The sequence below is a fragment of the Molossus molossus genome, unplaced genomic scaffold, assembly GCF_014108415.1.
Source record: "Molossus molossus isolate mMolMol1 unplaced genomic scaffold, mMolMol1.p scaffold_m16_p_1, whole genome shotgun sequence".
NCBI lineage: Eukaryota > Metazoa > Chordata > Mammalia > Chiroptera > Molossidae > Molossus > Molossus molossus.
In genome coordinates, this window is record NW_023425344.1 from 60,494,882 (window position 1) to 60,516,015 (window position 21,134).

The 21,134-nt window shown below is 44.1% G+C and overlaps 1 protein-coding gene and 1 pseudogene across 2 annotated transcripts in view; one reads left to right on the forward strand and one right to left on the reverse strand.

The window, feature by feature from the left end:
- RASGEF1B (RasGEF domain family member 1B) overlaps positions 1 to 21,134 on the reverse strand; it is a 147,629-nt gene that overhangs the window by 22,599 nt on the left and 103,896 nt on the right. The window contains exons 1-2 of one of the 2 annotated variants that reach the window (XM_036278422.1): positions 12,861 to 12,990; positions 1,631 to 1,813 (exon numbers count right to left, since the gene is read on the reverse strand). In XM_036278422.1, coding sequence (XP_036134315.1) covers positions 1,631 to 1,807 — 177 coding nt within the window. In that variant the 5' untranslated portion in view covers positions 1,808 to 1,813; positions 12,861 to 12,990. Of the gene's footprint in view, positions 1 to 1,630; positions 1,814 to 12,860; positions 12,991 to 21,134 lie in introns of those variants that run through there. The other variant, XM_036278429.1, reaches the window with a different exon arrangement.
- LOC118627470 lies at positions 16,438 to 17,090 on the forward strand (annotated as a pseudogene).

The window sequence follows — 21,134 nt, forward strand, 5'->3', positions numbered from 1 at the left end:
TCTCTGAAACTAACATGTTTCCTATATATTACACATCTTATTTCATTAAGTTCTCTCAATCAAAGTTAGTATGTTGCACTTTCCAAAGTAGTAAAACACGAGGTGGATTTCTCCTTTACCTTCTCCTGTATCTTTTCCTTTAAATCATACTAAAAATAATAGAGGTACAGGATAAGTTTAGCTGCTGCAATTATTCACAGCACATTTTCAGGTCCATCCTCTGGGAGCCAAGACATCAGGACCTATTACTCACTCTAGTAAAAAAGAATGAAACTCAGCCCAGAGAGAGAAATCCAACTAAAATATACTACCCATATAGAATCAAGTTCTGTGTCCAAATATTATGGTAATTCAATGGAAGCCCACCCCACCACCCAAAAAAAACACCCAATCCACATCAGCTCAAGAAATCTCCAGTGAGTCCAGTGTAGCACACTGATGTGTTTGTGTGTTGGGTCAGAACAGTCAAAGGCAGGCTTTCAACTCATCTATTGACTTGCTCAAAGGCTACGTAATTCGATAGAAAACAATATCACGCTATATACTTTTCTTTAACTGCATTGTCTCCCAAGAAGCCAGTAATGAAGTGGTGCTTATTTGTTATAATAGTTTCAGACTCCCACTGGAAAGAAAAATTCCATGGGTTCTTTTCCCCCACCTTGGGTGCCTTTAGTAGCTCATAAAGCCCTACAGGGTTGAACAAGGGACTCCTTTCACTTCTGATCACAAGTTTTCCCTGTGTGGCAACATATTTGAAAATGCTATGTAACAAATCACACACAGAGAGATAACTCAGTAAGAAACATTATGTTGAATTACAGTGGTGAGCACAAACTACCCTTTGCACACCAGGGTCATTATGATGTTTATAAAAACATATGAATCTACTGTCTAGATATTTTCACGAAATCATTATCAACAACTGGCTGTTGATTGGCAGGGGCAGCTGTAGCACAAATGAAGGGGGACACATCACTTGCTTCAGAATTACAAAAGCCAAGTTTGATTGCTGATACCCGGAGTGAGACCATGTGCAAATTATGAACTTGTTTTCTATTCTCCAGCCTTTGGAACTGCTATAAAGACTGAGCAAATGCAAACAAATTGCCTAGATTAGAATGCGTGATCTACACAAATATCTGTTATCAAAGTCAAACATAAGCAAACATGTCATCTGGTATCCAATCACAAAGAATTGCATCTTGAATATAACACATGTTCTCTTTGCTATGAGATTTCCCTGACTTTACTTTTCCCAGCATAGGGATGATCTTGGAAGCAAAAAGGCATTCAATATTCTGAGAGCATCCAATGTTCTCTGGAATGTCTACTTAAGGACCAAGGTATATGCTGAACAAGCCCACAGATACTTTGCTTAGATGGTACCTGACAGCCTCCAATGTGGTACCAACCCTAAAAAGAAACTGATATGCAGACAACCACCAAAATCTGAATCATACCCAGGCTCACTCCTATCTCAAAGCAGTCAGTAATCGTATGCAATTTCTTATTAGAAAAATCCTTGGCATCCCGGATATAATTCTGTAGTATGTAGGGTCCCTGACTACTAATCATAAATTCTGCTGAATTAGAACCCAAGCATGTGTTTCAGAGGCGCACGGATACCTACATCCGGATAGTAATCCACGTTAGGCACTAGGTGCTGGATGAGTGCTTCCAGAGACCCGGAGAGGAGGTTGTTGTCATGGTAATACAGCCCTCCACAGCTGTCCTCTGCAGACTGATAGAGGTTTCGGTTGTAACCACTGCTGTCAAACATTGCTGAAAAGGGAGGCGTCTGAGGCATGCTTTCCTAAAGTCAACGAGAAAGGAGAAAACACAGTGTTAGTAATATGTAGTCGGAAAGAAAAGTAAGCTTTCATAGGTACTAGGCTTTAACCGTGAGGAGGAAAAAAGCCATTTTAAAAACAGGCTAGGTTCTCATACTATATCAGAACCCCTCAAGAAGCAAATTGCTCTCTGATTTACACCTGTATGCATACTTCTGAGTACCAATCTCATTCAATCTAATACCATAAAATGCTTAGGTCAAAGGATCCAAATTCGAGTCTCTGGCTGCCATACTTAGACATCAGTCCTTCGCTTTGGGTCACTGCCTTACCCGACCACAGCAAGCACTACCCCGAGGGACTGGGCAAGCCTCCCAAGTTCACCGGGAACTATTACCTAACACTTAAGAAGTATCAGACTCGCAGTGGGCCTGGACGAGGAGATAGCCGAAGCAAAAGCCAACACAGTGAAATGGTAAGAGGCCCAGAATAAAGCGCACAGTGTGTGTGTCCACAGATGTGAGGACGTATCACGAGGTTGAAGGCCGACTCCTCAGCTTTCCCTGGAAGGTGAGATGCTGTTGATTTTCACTCCTTTCTGTCAAATTCCTTTGGGGGTGGGGAGCCCCTAGAGCCTCAGTTCTGGCACAGGGGGGAGAAGGCAGCTGACCTGGAGGAGGAGGAGCAGAGTCCTCTCCACCTGTGGGCTGCAGCTCAGAGCCCGTCAGGGTGCTCGGGGGAGACCAGAGGCTGTTCAGTCATTACTTGGATTCCCAGGGGCAAAGCTCTGGCCCTGAGAACAGACCCCGCTTGTAGCATGTCTGGACAGCGGAGGCATTCAGGAGCTGCCCAGACTGAGGTTTCAGAAACCAAACAATGAGAGGAAGCCGAACTCCAGCCTCGGGCTGACAGCAACGGGTGTGTGGAGGCTGCAGGAGGACACAACCTGGGCGAATCCTTCTCCTCAAGGTGCCAGAAGTCATCGGCACCCACCCGGATGGGGTAGGGGTGCGGAGCCCTGGCTGAGGGGACACGGCCTTCACTGCGGGGCATCCGCCCCAGCTCCAGAGAGGGGGCCACAGCCTACAGTGCGCGCGGGCGCCGGGGCAGGAGGCGGCGGGCGTGCGGCGTCCGAAAGAGCATCCATGACGCAGCCAACCTGGCAGGTCAAACAGCACTTAGGGAAAGCAGCATCCCAAAAAGAAAGAGGAAAAAAAGCTTCATTCAGCATTCTGTAGCGACCCCATCCACACACCCCCGTGCTGAGGGAGACTGTAAATGGATACCTGGAAACGCACCGACGCCTGGGAACAAAGTGACCGCGGAGACCCGCTCTGCCTGGGGAGACTGGTTAATGTCAGGGTCGTCCTTGCTGTGCCCCTCGCCGAGGCAGGGCAAGGTCATGGCCAAAGGACTGGGAACTATGGAATGTAAACGTTAGCACAAATGCTCCACACTTCGCTGGTCAGACCTCACACGCAGGATTCCCGGTTAAATAAATAACTCAGTCTTAACATTTACAAGGCCATGGACAAAGTATGTTTCTGTCCTCGTCCAGCTGCTCGTTTTCTATGAGGAAAATAACAGAATTTTTGCGAATGGGTCGTCCTCGGTGGGGAGGAAAGAAAAGAGCCCGTCTACCTTTGCCCGAAGAACCTCAAAATGTCCTTAAACCGGGAGGCGGGGACCCGAAATGAGAGGCACCTAAAAGTTACTTTTGTGCACCTGAAGGGGACACTCTATCTGGCTTAAAAAGTTTTCGATGGGTAAGACCACACAGCGTCCGCCACGTACAGGGTGACAAGGGCAAGTCACGCTGACGTGCCCAGGAGTTCCTTTTTTTCTCTGCCCAGAACCACGGGTTCCTCAGGTTCCCCACTCTCTACTCATCACTGCTGAAACCACGCGTACAAAGTGCTCTTGGGAGATGGCTGCCCAGGATTTGGGGACTTCAGAAAATGTCAGAAGTTCAAAGGGACCAAACAAATCATCCGGTCCAGGATGGAAAAGAGACTTCATTTCCCTTTCTAGCAGCAACCCAGGAGAAGTGGCCCAGGATGAGTGAGAGGACTCAGCCTGTGGTGGGCAGGTGCCTTGTTAGTAACCAGCAATGACTACCAGGCGGTCATGGAAGACTCCCAAGCCCAGTGCCGCCACCATCTGGTCCAGTCTCCTCTTTTTGTAAATGCACAAAATGAGACCCTGGGATGTGACATGAGGTGGCCACGGCCCCAGGAGAGCCCAGTGGACCTCCCCTGACTTTTGCTCCCCAGCTGCCTTGGGTTTATGAACACTAAGCGTTCATCCATAAAACAGACACGAGTCACTCAGTTCCCTTTCAAGGAGCCGGCACCAGAAGCCTCCAGGGACTTGTACATCTTAATTACATGCTCCCAGCAAGCAGATGAGCACCCAGAGCCAGACCAGGACTCAGGTTTAGTGAAGTTCTAATCTGGTGCGGAACAGCCATGAAAACTTTTACCCCACAAGCCCCACCCCAGGAGGTTTTCATCCGGAAGATGACTTCCAATTTTGTTTACCCCTTCTGAAATTCCAACAAAAGTACCAATTTCCCTCATGGCAGAGTTCTTAAAGCTTTACTAGAGCAATGGTATTGGAAACGTGTCGTGCACAGAATGTGTCTGAGGAGGTACAAAATCTCAGCACTCAGAAAACCCCCTCCAAACAGGCACCAAAAGAAAACACTGCAATGGAAACCACACCGAGGCAAGTTAACTGGGTTATGGCTTTATTATACTTAAAAATCAAGTTTAAGAAGAGAGTGTGTCACAGGTCATTCTCCGACTTCCGATTGGCCCCACGTTCTGCTGCTAATCCGCTGACCTGATTTCCCCACGGGCTGCCCTGACTGTTGAACTTGCACATAGTAACTGCTGAGATCCAAGTCATTCCAGGAGATTCCAGCCCCTTCTTTATGTATAGAGGTGAGCTTTCCTACCTTGCCATACACTCAAGACAGCGTCTTACAGTTCCTTAGGCCTCCCCCCTCCTTAGCTGTCCATTCCTGCTATGGGATCCTGTGTGCTGGAGAAGGTCTCTACGTCCCACCTCCTTTGCTTCTCAGATTCTCCCTCCAGGCCCCTCACCTGCAAAGCATGATGGGGAAGGCTCTGAGAAGGTCAGCGGCCCCGTCTGTGTAAGGCTTACCACCTACGATGCCCGTGTGCAGTCTACAACTACCCTGTTGGGCAGGCACCCTCACTCCGCTTTGACTGCATGAGAAGCTAAGGTTCGGAAAAGCTGTAATAACTTGCCCGGGGTTATACATCAGATCAGGGACAGAAAGGGCAGGGCTTCAAACCTAGGTCTTCAGACGTCAAGTTCGAAATTTATTTCACCACATCATACCCTACTTCAAGCGGTCTTCTTTGAACTTCTGATGTTTAGCCATAAAATGAAAAGCCTGTCCCAAATTGTAGGCTATTAGAAAAATTTATGTTTAACATGCTCTACATAAATCCCTGCTCCAAAGATGTATTAAGGCCACTAATTACTCTTCTTACAAGACAATACTATCTACAAAAGTGTTTAAGCTACTGACCCTTGCAATCAAAACATAGTCCCTCTAGATAAAGATTTCAGAGATCCTAATATACAATTCTTTGTATTTTAGTAAACATAGTGGATTTCCCCCCCCCAAGTATCACCCACATCAAGAACTATTGCTGTTCAGTATTACTCAGATTTCATGTCCAGGACATTAATTCTACCTGCTTCGGCTCTGAAAATGAAAAGATTCAGAAGATGAAATATTGGCTTCATTCTTGTTGAAGACAAATACAAAATCCAAGTACTGGACATGGGAATCCGGAGAACTGTATTCACCCCTGGGCACTACTACCTCCAGGACTCACTGGCTAATGGTTTCCTAGCGGACGAAGGGCTACGTGTGAGGCTCCTATCCCGTAGCTCCCATGTATTTATTTGCTTTTTTCCATTTCAGTGTCGTTCTGATTTCTTCTCATCTGCACCAAACTTCTTTACAGCTCTCACAATTAATAGTTTCTGTCTCTGGGGTCCTGTGAACTCTCAACTAACTCCTCTCTACTCTTCTGACATAATCTCGAAATCACCTTCTCCATGGTCTGACATTCTTTAGCACACATTTTGCCCAACCCAACATACCTATCCATGGGGACCTGCTAACCAAAATTCTTGTTTAGGAAAAGTGGACAATTTGCCCAAATTAGAACGTATGACAGCTTGAAGTTAAATAGTGGCATTGAGTTGACTATTAAGTCAGACTCCAAAGTAGTAAATTCCTTTGGAAAATGAGAGATGTGCCCTGGCCAGTTTGGCTCAGCAGTTGAGTGTCGGCCTGTGGACCAAAGAGTCCCAGGTTCGGTTCCTGCTAGGGGCACATGCCACACAAAAAAAAAAGAAGAAGAAGAAGAAATAAAATGAGAGATGTATGAGAGACACTTGAACTAGCTGCTGACTTCATTCAAATCACTACCAGTAAGATAAGGCAGAGGGCAGGTTAATCTACCAAGCAATGCTCACCTTACTAAATTTCATTTGTAAACCAGTTTCTGGAAACTCAGAATATATTCTATTTGGCCAGCGGCTCTTAATTTTTTTTCAGGAAATCACAAACCTCTCCCCATAAGAAATACATATACTTTCATGGAGCTCAGACCCAAAATTAGGACGCCCATGTGTTGGCCTGTACAAAACCTAGATGTTTATCTACTCTGCCTCAAGGAGGAGAACATGATGGTTCTGCAGGGAACCTTGGTCGAACACATTCGAGACTCCTCCTCAGAAATCAAGGAATACTGTATATTCAGCTAGTACCAACCATAAGGAGTTGAAGAGGATTTTAAAAAGGACACTGCTTTGGGTTTAGGCAGAGATATTTAAATAGCCATTTTCCCCTCTTAAATTGGAGCAACCCTTTTGGATAAAGAGGATGCAATGAGACATGGAAAATAGATTTTGTTTTTTTTAAACAATAAACCAGGCTAAAAAAAAGTTTAGCAACATCAAAATTAGCATGCAGAGTACAGGTCCTGCTGGAAGACTTCCCAAAACGAGGTAAAAGATATCTCCAACCCAGGTAGACAAGATGAATGCTCTTTTTAAAATCAATTTGGTAAGCTGGAAAGTTGGTTGACAGACAAGGTATCTTACAGGGGCAGCTAATTCAGTCACAAAGATATATCATGTTCTTCCAAGGACCCTGAAAAAGTTCAGCCTGACATTGATCCAGCAGCAAGGAAGCAAGCTCTGGGTGATTTAAGGGATGAATGGATTTGAAAGGCATGCCTAATGGTTTCAAACCAACTAAAGCGCCAGATGAAAAGCTGCCTTTTTCTCAACAGCAGACTGGGTTTGAATTAGCGGCTGCTTTTGCACAGCGTTATTTATGACGAGGCAGGTGCACCAGGATAAGGTGGTTTCAGGTGACAATTCGAATTGGAAAAGAGGTCGAGGAAGAGATGGGTGTGGGAACTAAATCAAAAGCTATCCTTCAACATCTGCGGTAGCTGATTGTAAATCTCCCCCAGAATGTCAGGTCAGCATTTCCTTCACACTCAAGTGAATGAGATAGAAAAGGCAGGAATCCAGGGGGAAAAGCGCTTTTTCAAATACTTAATACATCCAATGCCTTTACATTGATTACTGTCTTTTAGCTTCTGTTCAAATGCTGAGCATATGTTCCAATTCAAAAACAACAACAACAACAAGAAAACACTGAGGTGGAGAAAGGCCTCCCTATCACAGTTGAACTTTGAAAGCATATTTGTTTAATGAGGAGAGGCTTCATTTAATATTCCAGAATTACTGGTTCCCCAATAGCCATCTAGATTCCAAAGGAACTTCGCACTTGGGTGAGATATATCTCCTTCCTGTTTTCATGTGACATTCCAGAGATCTGAATGAGGAAGCGCTCACATGTGTCAGCTCTACTCCAGCCTGCATCTCACTGGCCCTGCTGGATCTCAGAGTACAAGGATTCCTGCAAGTCTACAGAATGTATCTAACTACAGATTTGAGCTAGGGTGAAAGTCAAAGTCCAGTTTCTGACCCTACCTAAAACATGGCTTATTTTGAGCTTGAGAAAGTCTAAGAGCAGAGATCTCTAGCAACAGCTCTGGAAACTGCAGAAATGCTACACCTCTGCTAACCTCCTTGAAAAAAAGAGGTATTGTGTTGAGAGTACAAACATACAGAGCTGACCGCTCGGCATCAACTCCCTTCTCTGGCATGTGAACAAAAAGTAGGTAACACCCAGGTAAGTACATTCTTTGGAAAGGAGCCCCAAATGCTGAGCAGATTTCACAGTCAACAGGGAAAAAGAATATCAGTATTTTTTGAGGGAAGAAGGTCCTATTTCTCTCCACAATAATGAAATGGTGGTATTATTTTCTGATTTGTCATAGAGGCTTCCATACAAAAAAAAAAAAAAAAAATGAATTTGCATTTTGCTTGATTTGTCCTAGATGTTACTCCAAAAAAAAAAAAAAGGCTTTACTAATTTCTAATTGATGGAAGGAGGGGATTCTGACTGACTTAATTAACTACTATCTGGTTTCCCTGGAAGAAAAACAATGCTAAAACTTGTCATCTTTTGTCTTAGAAGTATCTTGCTAGCAGTTTAATTAAAACACAAAATGAGCCCTGGCCGGTTTGGCTCAGCGGTTAGAGCGTTGGCCCGCGGACCAGGGAGTCCTGGGTTTGGTTCCTGCTAAAGGCACGTACCTCGGCTGTGGTTTGTCCCCAGCCCTGGCTGGGGTTATGTGGGTGGCAACCTGTCAATGTGTCTCTTTCACACCAATGTTTCTCTCTCTCTCTCTTCCTCCCTCTCTCCCTCCTGCTCTATCTGAAGATAAATGCAAAAACGTCCTCAGGTGAGGATATTAAAAAAAAGAAAAAAAAAAACCCACACAATGAAATTTCAGTCCATGGAAACTCTAAATGGGCCTGGACAATCATTTAAAACTTTTCTATGAGATAAATCTTTGCTGTGTGGGAACTGATCAAGACCATGTTGGCATTACGCATTGTTTTGAGTCTACAATTTTTATGCAGTTCCTGAGTTAAACAGTAGATGGCTCCACGTTCCTTGTCTTTGAAAGGGTTGGTGCTTTCCAGCATTAACAGCTGGTGCTGGTTCAGGAAAGTAAAAAGGACTAGTTTGGGGGAGAAAAACTGCAAAATTAATGTTTGTAATTTTGGAATATTATTCAACTTAGGAAAGTGGCATTGTTCATTCTGTACAGTTGAAAATACAGACCGGCTGATAAAGCTACTTAGTCTTATTTCCTAGGTGGCTGTCTATAGACGATGACATTTAATTATTTCGTTTTCTCAGGGGAATAAAAGCGATCTTCTGGATAATGAAAATCATCATTAGCTAATTAAGTGCTGTCAAAAAGAACTTTCTGGGATACTGGAAATGTTCCTCTTCAGCACTGTCCAATACAGTAGCCGCTAGCCAAGTATGGCTAGCACAACTGAGAAACAAAATTCTTTATTTTGTTTAATTTAATTAAACTTGAGTTTAAATACCCCCATGTGGCTATCAGCTGTCATACTGAACGACAAAGAAAGTAGCTAAATCATTATTTATACATGATACATCCCAAGGCAAAATTATTTACAGAGTATTATTTCTGGGAGAGTCCTCTGGTATATTTTTCTCAACCCAATTCATCTCAGCAGGTAGATGACCTGATACTTAGAGAGGCCACTTAGTAAACAAGCAGAATTTTCTACTTGCATCTTATTATAAAACATGGTTACTGAGATCATTTTATTGGGGGGAGGGGAGACGCTGCAAGTTCTTGAAAAACTACACTAATGCCTCCCCCTCCATTCTTTTTAGACAAGTAGAAAGATTATGGTAGACTACACAGTAAAGTGTCTTCCTTTCTTACAAAACTTATTGGTACTTTCCCTGTGTTAAACTAATTTTCACACCAGGGTTTCCTAATAGAATTTCTATCAATTGAATGATTTCCCAGATATAGACACACCTTGGAATAAAATAATAAATATAAAAACCTAAGAAAAAAGTGGTGAAAAATCTGGTTAAAAATTTAGTTAATTCAAAAAAATTTCCTGATTCAACCTTCTTGATAGTATTTTTAAATACACTTGCAGGAGATAAACAAAAGCAGTTTCAGGAAATGTTAAATCTCTATATAATTTTCATCCATAAAAAGAAACTTCACTGTCCTCTTCTTACTTCCATGCACCCAGGAAGTAGGTGAACACCTGACTGCAGATCACTTCAGCCTTCATTACCCCACCGCTTATCCAGGCTGCAAGTGCATGGAGTGGTAGTATAGCAAAAGAAATCAGTCATCACAGAGCTGAAGGCCCATAAATCATCTAGTTCAACACCCTGTCTAATTTCACAGATAGTGCAGGTACAGGGAGAGTAAGTGACTTGTTAGGGCACCAGGTCAGCTAGGACCTTCGTCTCTCTCTATTTTGAAGGCAGAACTCTGTCCAGAGCACCAGGCTACAATATCTGTCATTTTAGGATATTATAATGGCCTTTCCATTTATTAATTTGCGGACATGGGATTCAAGAATCTCAATCCCTGCTTCAGAGATTCCAGACTCTTCTCTCGTGAGGGAGAATACCCTCCTTTCCCCATCTCCTGTCTTTGGGGTCATCCACCTGCTTCTCCGAAGTACAATTCTCTCAGGTTGCCTTTGGAGATGGATACAGTTGATCCCATCACTTCCTGTGCCATATTAGGTACCTTACCTAGCATAGACAGTCACCCAGCTTCTCCCCTTCAATTTTATGACCATTTCTCTTTTTCCTAGGTTGTGTTATTCAATTGATTTTTTTTTTGCCTTATTATAGTTTCTTAGCCAGTAATTAATTTTAGATGGTAAGAAGGTAATGTTAGGCACAATATAAGAAATATGTCTTATCATAAATGATACATATTTAGAAATATATACCAAAGAATAAGTTAAATTAGATGCTAAGCTGAGGAAGGTAAGGGGAACAATAAATGTAAATGGTTTCTGGTGATTTTCAATTCCAAAAGATAGTATGATCCCCAGGTATCAGGTGTGGTAGAAGCAGATTAACTGTCTAATGGAGCACATAAAACTGAGCAAAACTGAAAATACGCATGGGAGAAATAAATTCTAAGAATTTAACACTCCATTAGACAGCCAGAAAGTCCAAAGCCAGTATGCTTAGTAGCCAGAAATGTTGCCACCTCTAGGAAAACAAAGGATTGACAGACAAGCAGTGGAAGAACGCCAACAAGAAATTTGCTAATCAGTGGCTGATCTTTTCATCTTTGCTGGAAAAATCTGCTTGAAAGGCATAATACAGCACTGCTTGTGAACCCTGATTTCTATCAAAAGTGCCCTGGGTCCTCACTGGCTCAACCACTGTCTCCCCAAAAAATAAAGAGCCATTCACCGAAAAGGTCTAACAAGCTGTCACTTTTTTCCTATGAAAATCTCAACAGCCAAGAATTATTTTGTTGTTATTTCTCTTTAGACATCAATTCTACATTCACTCCCACCTTCACCTGACCTGTTATTTTCCTTCCAAATCTCCAATCAGTATATACTGTCTGGTTCATTGAACCTCGTTTCTTAGCACAGGCTTATCACCATGGTCCAACTATGTTTTAAATTGAGACACAGATATCACATGCCAAGCTCTAGCTACTGTTTTCAAGAGGAAAGAATAACTATTCACCCCATCTGAGTCTGACTGTACCAGACATTATTCAAGAGTGCAAAACCTTGACCCCTGGACTCTTCCCCTTTTTTTATGTACCCAGTTCAGGGACCTTCCCTCCGTCTAATTAGAGATCATCCAGGACTAAATATAGATCTACGAACACCAGGCGTCCCTGACCATCGTCACATGGTGCTATTGACGAAAGATTTCCTTAGAGATGTGTTCAATCCAAACACACCTATGCAAATTTCAATATATTTTCATCTATATCACTGTACGCACTGAATTAATCAGCAATGCCAGACATATCTACATTCATCAGAGAAAGTCGCTCCCCAGAGACCTCCTACTGCTATTTACCACACTTGTGCCACCCTCTGTACATTGTTTTTGCTTGAACTGCACCAATTCGGTCTGGTTAAGGTGAGAAGCAATATTCAAAGATATGCAAATACGCCCGTGCACGCCCACGCGCGCGCACACAAACGCAGGCCCCCCTGTTGTGCCCTTTTCTCCCGTACAGCACTGAAGTTGTCCCCACCGTTGCTCTAGAAAGAGGAGCCTCCCTCATGATAGCTGCCTGCGAGGCTCCCAGGTACCCCCAGTCCATGTTATTACCGTCCAGCAGGTCACCGGCAGCTATTCATTCACCTGAGCTCAGAGAACAAGGCGACTTGGTGTGTCCCAAGTTCGCCAGATGAACCGGAGTGGAATAAAAGAATATCACCTCGTCGGGAGCGAGCTCACGACTTGACTGTTCCCTTGTCCCTTCCTAATAAGAACATAGTTTATACGGCTCCGACATTAAAAATAAACAATTCCCCGTAAGCACCCCCCCCGACACACACACACACACACACACACACACACACACACGGGAAAACTAGCCAATAAGTATAAGAGAACAACCTAGCTGTGCAAAGGAAGGGGTGAAGAAGGGATGAACGCGACTACAACTCAGAAAAATGCTCAAAAACTATACCAAGATCTCACAACAGAGAGCCTGGCTGCGCGATCGGGTCGAGAGAAGCAAGGCAAAACCCAAGCCTGTCCCCGTCCGAGCCCCAGAAGCTGGGCCCCGCACCTGTTGGCACTGGATCCGCTCCCAGGGCAGCCCGGGCGCCCTCGGCAGCGGGACAGTGGGACTCCCCGGTCCCTGGCTCTACGCGGCGCTTTGAGCCAGCGAGAGCGCGCTTGCCCCAGGCTCTCCCGCCACCCAGGGAGCACCGGGCAGCCGGGGCGCAGTCTGAGAGCCGGGCTGGCTCGACGCGCAGTTCCCGGGTCTTCTGAGCAGCAAAGCGCGCAGAGCGATCGTGCGTTCCTGCTGCCCAGCTCTGTCCTTCCCAGGAGACTAGCCTGGTCGGGGAACAACCCACCTGCAGATGAACCCCAGGTCCTCGCCTTCGCGGCTGTTTGCCGCGCGCCCACAGATGCAACCTAAGGACAGGGAGCGAAAGCGCGCGGGAAGAAGTAGGGAAAAAAAATCCCGCACAACCAGTCCGCTCCCTGTTTATACTGAAACTACAGCTCAGCTGCCGCGCACACCCCCTAGGCTCCGAGTGCCCGCCTTCCACCGCAGCCCCGCCCAGCCCCGGCTGGCACAACCAATCACGGCGCAGCTCACCGCCCACTCCGCAGCCGCCTCCAGCGCCGGGGCGGCCCACACGTCTCCGGGGGCGGGACTCCTGCGGTGCGGTCGCCCGGGTGCCCTCCCACGCGGAGGAGGCCCGCGAGCCCAGCGCGGTGGTGTTTACCCGCACTGGTTCGGCTCGTTCCGAGGGCGAGCGTTTCCTCCTGAGTACACCTGCCCGGGGCTGTTTGTGCATGCGTGTGTGTGTGTGTGTTCACTTACCTGTGTACTACCTGTAAATACCGGCCCGACTAGTTATACAGTTTTTATTAACATAATTATGAGCTAAGGCTTACTGTCCAAGTAACTTTCAGAAGAGCGCTGAGAGCAATCACAAGAACCTTCGCTCAGCAAGTATTTACAGAGAGCCGGAGGGCTAGGCATTGTGCCCAACGCCGGGGGCACACTTCAGGTCCAAGTAGGCTGGTCCCTGTCGTTGCGAAGCTTACAGTCTAGCGGAGCACGAACATCGAGCAAATGGTCACCCAAACAAACTGGAAAGTTGCGGCTGTTACAAGTTCCACAAAGGAAGGGAACCTGTGCTGTGAAATATGATTCTGGAGGCAAAGAGGGGAGGTCAGTCCTCCGTAAAGGCTGTGTTGTCATGGTAACCATATACTCTATCATTGGATACTTGATAACTTTTTTTTTTAAGGTAAAAACCTCAGTACTTCACCTTGTACAAATAAAAGGAGGTTGGCGGGAAGAAACAATGGAAACAAATAAGGAAAGAAAGAGACCCAGAGAAAGAAAAAAACAAAAACATAAGGAGACTATCTTGCCAGCTATGTGACCTTGAGTAAGTGAAATAGCTTTTCTGAGCTTCGGTGTTCCCATATATAAAACAACACTATTCATACCTGTTTCTAGGACTATAATTAGGATTACTGAGATTCAGAAACCTTTTTATGTCCCTGCTCCATCTTCTCCCCCTTCCTCCTCCTTCCTGGGGTGGAAACCGTCATCTTGAAGTTCACCTTGCCTATTCTTAGCTGATTTCTACCCTCATTTTCTTCATCTGTGCCTCCTCTCACTTCTCTTCCTCTAATTATACTCCCTCCTTCTCTCCTGCAAATGGGTCTCCCTGACTCAGTAACTCACTCTCACTTATCCCAGCCTCTCTGCAGTTTAAAGCAGCCACCCAGCCAAGAGAGGTTGGCTGGGGCCAGCCTGCAGAGTAAAGCAGAGGCTTGGGCGGCCCAACTGCTGTGGCGGGTTGTCGTTCACGCTCAGTTTTCCATTCTGCTTCTGTAACAAACAAGCCATAGGAAGCCGGGCAGGTCATTTACAATCTTGAGATTCCTGGTAGTATAGCAATACATTAAAAGGGTTGAACTAAATCAGGATTCCTTAATGGAAAATATTTGACATATCCTTTGTAACCACTGGATACACACACCAGCCAAAAAGATTTTGCCCAGTTTTACTTTCTGAAGTTTTTTCCCACCAAAACCAAACAAAAAAATGTTTATTTTAGTTTCTCAAAATATAAAAAAGATACTATGAAAATATTTTTCAATGCTTTACCAAACCATATTTCTGCTCCCCATTCTGGTGAATCCCCGGGGCCCCTTCCAGCTCCCTGTCTGAGAGGTGATAAGTAGGGGGCAGCTCCAAAGCTAGGTGGTCCAAACCCCAATCCTGTCTCTATCGCTTAGCCAGCCATCAAACCTTAGGAGAGGCATGGAAGGACTCTGGGCCCCAGTTTACTTATCTGAAAATAGCACTCATGGTTTGCATTGGTAACTTCTTCATTGGGGTGCTGAGAAGATTTAAAAAGACAATACATGAAATGGGTTTGGAACCACATCATTCAGAGGAGCCTTCCCCTATCCCTATATTGAAAACTGTAGTCAACCCCACTCCATAGTGTCCTTCTCTGTTTTGTTATTTCCTCCAAAGGACTTACCACCATTAACACACTGTATATTTTACTTATTATTGCCTCTCCCCCGTCACTAGGATAGAAGCTTGATAAGAGCCAGGTGTGTTGTCATTGTAGTTATTTTCTTGCTGTATTTCCAGTGTCTAGAATAGCGTCTCACACATTATGAGCTCTCAATAAATATATATTGGTTGAATTAATTAATGCCTAGCACATGGTAAGCACTCAAATAATATAACTATGTATCAATTATTCTCTATCATAAAAAAAGATATCCTCTACTTCTAATAGTTTCTTTCTGGTCTTTTGACTCCATGAACTCATCTCTTATCTCTGTAAATGTTGGTAAGCTCAATAATACTAGTCAAATTAATGCAAATAAAGCCCTACTGAGTAGGACTTTACTTGAATAACAAAAATAGCCAACTGTCCTGAGCTTCTGCTAAGTGTCAGGCTCTGTGCTAAACATTGTTTTCCTTTTCCGTTCCTCTTGGACCTCAGGTGCACACAATTAGAGTAAGCATCATGACTGATCCGTGTCTAACACTCTCCAGTTTATTTTAGTCTTTTTCATTTCCCATCTAAAGTCCCAGTTTTCACCACCCCAACGGTGTTTAGTCTTTCACACAGTGTGTTTTTCAATCCACCTATCATGAACAATGATGGCATTGTTTTGTGTGAGTACACATGAGTGTATTTACCCACATGTAATTGTGTAATTTGTCTCATTCTGCCTCTCACTGGTTTCCCTCTAGCTTTGATTTTGATCATCTATGTTGACCTGTTGATGTTGTTTACTCCTTTTACTCCCAGTTAAGTATTTCACCATATTTGTACTATGTTTTTGTTTTTTTTATACTCACCCAAGGACATTTTTTTTTTTTTTTTTTTTTTTGCATTTATCTTCAGATAGAATGGGAGGGAGAAAAGGAGGGAGAGAGAGAGAGAAACATTGATGTGAGAGAGACACATCGAGTGGTCGCCACCCACATTACACCAACCGGGGCCGGGTACAAACTGCAACCGACATACGCGCCCCTAACGGGAACCGAACCTGGGACTCTCTGGTCCGCAGGCTGATGCTCCAACTGCTGAGCCAAACCGGCCAGGGCTGTGTTACGATTTTTTACTTACATGATCTTTTATCCTTGCCAAACCCCTGAGATGTAGGTATGATTCCCTCCATTTCAGACATGAAGAGATGAGGCTTAGGAAGGTGGGTAGCTTATCAAGGCCATTTAGCTGAAGAAGCCATGAATTAAACCCATATTTCTCGGACTCCAATGCTCCTGTCTTCCCACTCTATAAATTGGATATAGTTGCTTACTCTAAGATTTATGAAATAATGTCTGAAAAAAATCCTCTACCATTAACTGGATTGAATTTACATGCCCAAGATATTGCTGTTAAAAGTAGTAGACATGTGTGCAGTGGCACAATGGGGCTGTGCATGGGAGCACTGGGCCAGGCTGGTGGGGGGTGGGGAGCACCCAGGGGCCTGGGCAGAGTGAGCGGTGGCACTCAGCGAGTAGCATCCACTGGGGCTGCATTGCCACAGTGCCCAACATGCCACTGAGCCTGCTCATCCCACCGCTGCCATCTGCACTTGACCTGGCCAAGGTGTAGAGCCTCATGGGCATGATCTGGGAGGACCCAGACAGTGTGCCCCATCAATGTCTTCTGGATCAAAGGGGCCGAGGGTGGTGACTACTTCTATTCCTTCAGGGCTGCCACAGCTTCGTGTCCTACCAGGAGCTGCAGCGAGAGACCATCCCTGCTAAGATTGTCTAGTCCACCCTCTCAGACCTAACAGTATGTACCTGGGTGCTTCGTGCAGGACTTACAATAGTAATCTCCTTGGTGCCTGTCACCACTCCCAAAAGCCCAGAAGACACACCTGACCTCCAGTGGGCTTGCCATGCCGAAGGTGTAGCAGGGGTACATTCTCTTTATACCTGGAAGGAGGCTTTAAGCACCCTCTTTGCTAAATGCAAGACCTTGGACTCACAGCTGAACAGTGTGGGAGGCCCAGTTCCCACTGCTGTGAAAATGCGTCATGTCTTTGTTCTCAAGGGATTATTGAGACGGTGAAATGAGGAAGGACATGGGTTTGGAGAGCCACATGTGACTGGCTCCAGATTCCCAAGGACAAGGATCCTTACGCATTTTTGTCTTAGTTTATCCTATTATGTGGAATAGAATTAGCTGTAGGTAATGAAAACCTAGGTTATAGTGACTTAAACAAAGAGAAGTTTGTTTTTCCATATAGCATCAATCCTGGAGAGAGGTGACTAATGGTGTTGGTTTAACAGCTCAGTGAGGGTAGCACCCACATCTCTGTGATCCTTTCCGTCTTTCCTTTGTTGCTTATCACTTCATGGTCATGAGATGGCTGAGGTACCTCCAAGAATCATGGCTATGTTCAAGGAAGAAAGGAGTGGGGGTGGAATAAGGGCCGAGCCAGCTGACTCTGTCAATTTCTAGCATAAAGTCAACCCTTTGCCAGAGGCCTGTTTCCTACCCTCTCCCCTGCATATTTCCACTAAGGTCTCCTTGGCCCAAACCAGCTACCATTGCCTCCCCTAGCTGCAAAGCAAGCTAAGACAGCAGGGAACAGAATTGTCACAATTGAGTGAACGGATTGTATCCTATCTCCTGGGACTGCCACACTGCGTCCTGAAATAAAATTGGAATATCATCACCAAGAGAGACATGAGGAATTATGTATCGGTCAGCCTTTGCTGTGCAACAAACACCCCAAACTTAGCAGCCAAAAACAAGTCAATTATTTGCCCACAGTGCAAATCATAAGGCTGGCCCAGGATTCAAGAGGTGGCCCAGATTCTTCTTAGAGAAACTGAAAATAATTTGTGTCATTTTTCATCTATCACAAATTATTTGCATAAGCAAATAATAGTGTTTCCCTCTCCCTCTTTCCTCCCCACCCCCTCTCCCTCTCTCAAGGCCTCCTTCTGCTCACTAAAAATTGTTCTGCCCTCAAATCTAGGGAAGAGGTGATGGAGCAGGGGTCGGCCCACTCTCATAGAGGCATCTCTTTGTCTGCACCGGGATGGAGTGAGCCAGGCGGGACATTCCAAAGGGGCCTCTGAAAACCAGGAGTCCTGGGGAGAAGGGAAAACGTAGGAAGGGTGTAAAGTGAGGCTGGCCTTTCTCTCCCTGATGGGATCTTAGTCACTTGGTATTTTCAAGCCTCAGTTTCTCCAGCTCAGTAATGAAGACAACAGCTCTCCCACCCATTCTCTGTCCCAGGGAAAAATCACTGAGGTGACCAATAGGAATATAGTTCTAAATGCAGTATAAGGTCCTGGACTGGATCTTGAAACAAAAGGGATAAAGAAAAGAACATTAGTGGAAAAACTGGAACTCTGAATAAGGCCTGGATTTTAGTTAATAATAACATACCATGGTCAGTCTCTTAGTTTTGACAAATATACCATGTATGGTGTACGATGTTGACTCGGGGTAGTCTGGGTGCTATGTATATGGGAATTCTACTGTTTTGGCCACTTTTCTGTAAATTAAAAATCATTCCAAAATAAAAGTTTATTTTGTAAAACAACAACAAACAACTAGAGGCTATGTATATTTAAACTAGAAGCCAGTTGTTTTCATTGCAAAGCAATGTTTATTATTTGTCTCAGACACAAGTTTAATATTATTTTTTGTGGTTTATGGTATTCTTAAAACTCTTGAACTTTAAATGAAAATCTCACAAAGCATAACTGCCTTAAAATATTTAAAACTTGTCATGTGAAAGGGGAATGAGGCTCCAGAACATGAGATAGGGCCTAAGAGGAAAAAGTGTAAGAGAATGGATCACAGCTTCAGTGTACGAAAAACATTCAAGGTGTCCGAAGTGTGGAGCTGCCTTTTTCAGCATTGAATCTAAAAGGACCTTGTGAAATGGCCAATAACTCTTCAAAACAAATCCACATTTCCCCTTTCATTTATTTTCTCAATACCACTCTCGAATATGGAGATGAACACTCCAAGGATATGGAACCTTGACCTCCGTTTATAAGATGAAACAGAGGCACTGGTCACACAACTTATTGACAGCCAATGTAGACCACAGACTACCTTCTCACTTTCAAAGACATGGAAGATAAGCCTTTTTTTTTTTTTAATCAGAAGTGTGAGTTTATTAATTAATTTTTGTTGCAGATGTTTCTCCTTTTCCCCCACTGATTCCCCCCTCCCCCTCCCTCCCTGCTGCCCTGTCTCCAGTTTGTTGTCCATGTCCACTGTTCATGCATACATGCATATAAGTTCTGTGGTTTATCTCTCCCCCACCATCCCCTCTTCTGGGGATTGTCAGTCTGTACCCCACTTCCACATCTCTGGGACTACCCCATTCCTCAGACTGTTATGTTCATTATATTTCACAAATAAGTGAAATCATATGATACTTGTCTTTCTCTGTTTGGTTTGTTTCATTTAGGATGATACTTTCCAGGTCCCTCCATGTAGTCTCAAAGGATAAGAGATCTTTCTTTCTTACAGCTGCATAATACTCCATTGTGTATATGTACCACGGCTTTTTTATCCATTTGTCTACTGATGGGCACTTGGGCTGTTTCCAGATCTTAGCTATTGTAAATAGTGCTGCTACAAACATGGGGGTACATATATTCTTTCTGATTGGTGTTTCAGGCTTCTTAGGGTATATTCCTAGAAGTGAGATCACTGGGTCAAATGGCAGTTCAATTTTTAATTTTTTGAGGTAACACCGTATTGTTTTCCATAGTGGCTACACCAGTCTGCATTCCCACCAGCAGTGCACTAGAGTACCCTTTTCTCCATACACTCTCCAACACTTGTTTGATGATTTGTTGATGGCGGCCATTCTGACAGGTGTGAGGTGATACCTCATTGTTGTTTTAATTTGCATCTCTCTGTTGATTAGTGATGATGAGCATTTCTTCATATGTCTGTTAGCCATTTGTATGTCCTGTTTGGAGAGGTGTCTATTTAGTTCCTCTGCCCATTTTTTAATTGGGTTCTTTGTGTTCCTTTTGTGGAGTTGTATGAGCTCTCTATATGTATTGGAAATTAACCCCTTATCTGATATATCATTGGCAATTATGCTCTCCCATACAGTGGGTAGCCTTTCCGTTTTGATGATTGTATCTTTCACTGTGCAGAAGCTTTTGAGTTTGATGTAGTCCCATATGTTCATTTTCTCCTTTGTTTCTATTGCCTTAGGTGATGTATCAGTGAAAATTCTGCTGCGTATAATGTCTGAAATTTTGTTGCCTACAGTTTCTTCTAGGATTTTTATGGATTCATGAGTCACATTTAAGTCTTTTATCCATTTTGAGTTTATTCTTGTGTAGGGTGTAAGTTGATGGTCTAGTTTCATTTTTCTGCATGTAGCTGTCCAATTTTCCCAGCATCATTTATTAAAGAGGCTTATTCCACTGTATGCTCTTGCCATCTTTGTCAAATATTAATTGAGCATATTGCCTTGGGTCCATTTCTGGGTTCTCTGTTCTGTTCCACTGGTCTATATGCCTGTTCTTGTGCCAGTACCAGGCTGTTTTGATTATGGTAGCTTTGTAATATAACCTGAAATCTGGTAATGTGATTCCTCCAACTTTGCTGTGGCTGATAAGCCCATTTTTGATAAGTATGATGCATATTGCCATTCTTGTTGACAAAAGATTATGAATACTTTATAAAGCAAAAAAGTAAAGAATGAAGTTTTGAGAAATCACTTAACAGTTACCTAGCAAGGTTTGTTCATCTGACTTTGTAGCTGGTTAACTTGTCCCATAGCCCCTCTGATCTAATCATAGCTCTTTGGAACACACAAACTCTCTTTTTTTTCCAACTGGTAGGAAATAAACACAAACTTATACTACCTAGAGTACGGCACAGATATCAAAGTGCTTATTTTATATGAAGAAAATAGTAATTCCTGTTGCACAGAGAATAGAGTTAAGGAAGAGGAAGAAAATATGATGATTTCACTCCCACCCCCACCCCGTCACAGAAGACAGGTCTTAGAGAAAATCCCTTACTTTCCCCCTTGCGTTTTCATGTGCCTTTCCTTGACTTCCCTTTCCTCCTCATCTGCGAGCCTCCAGTGAAAGTGGGAAGGAGACTGCTTGG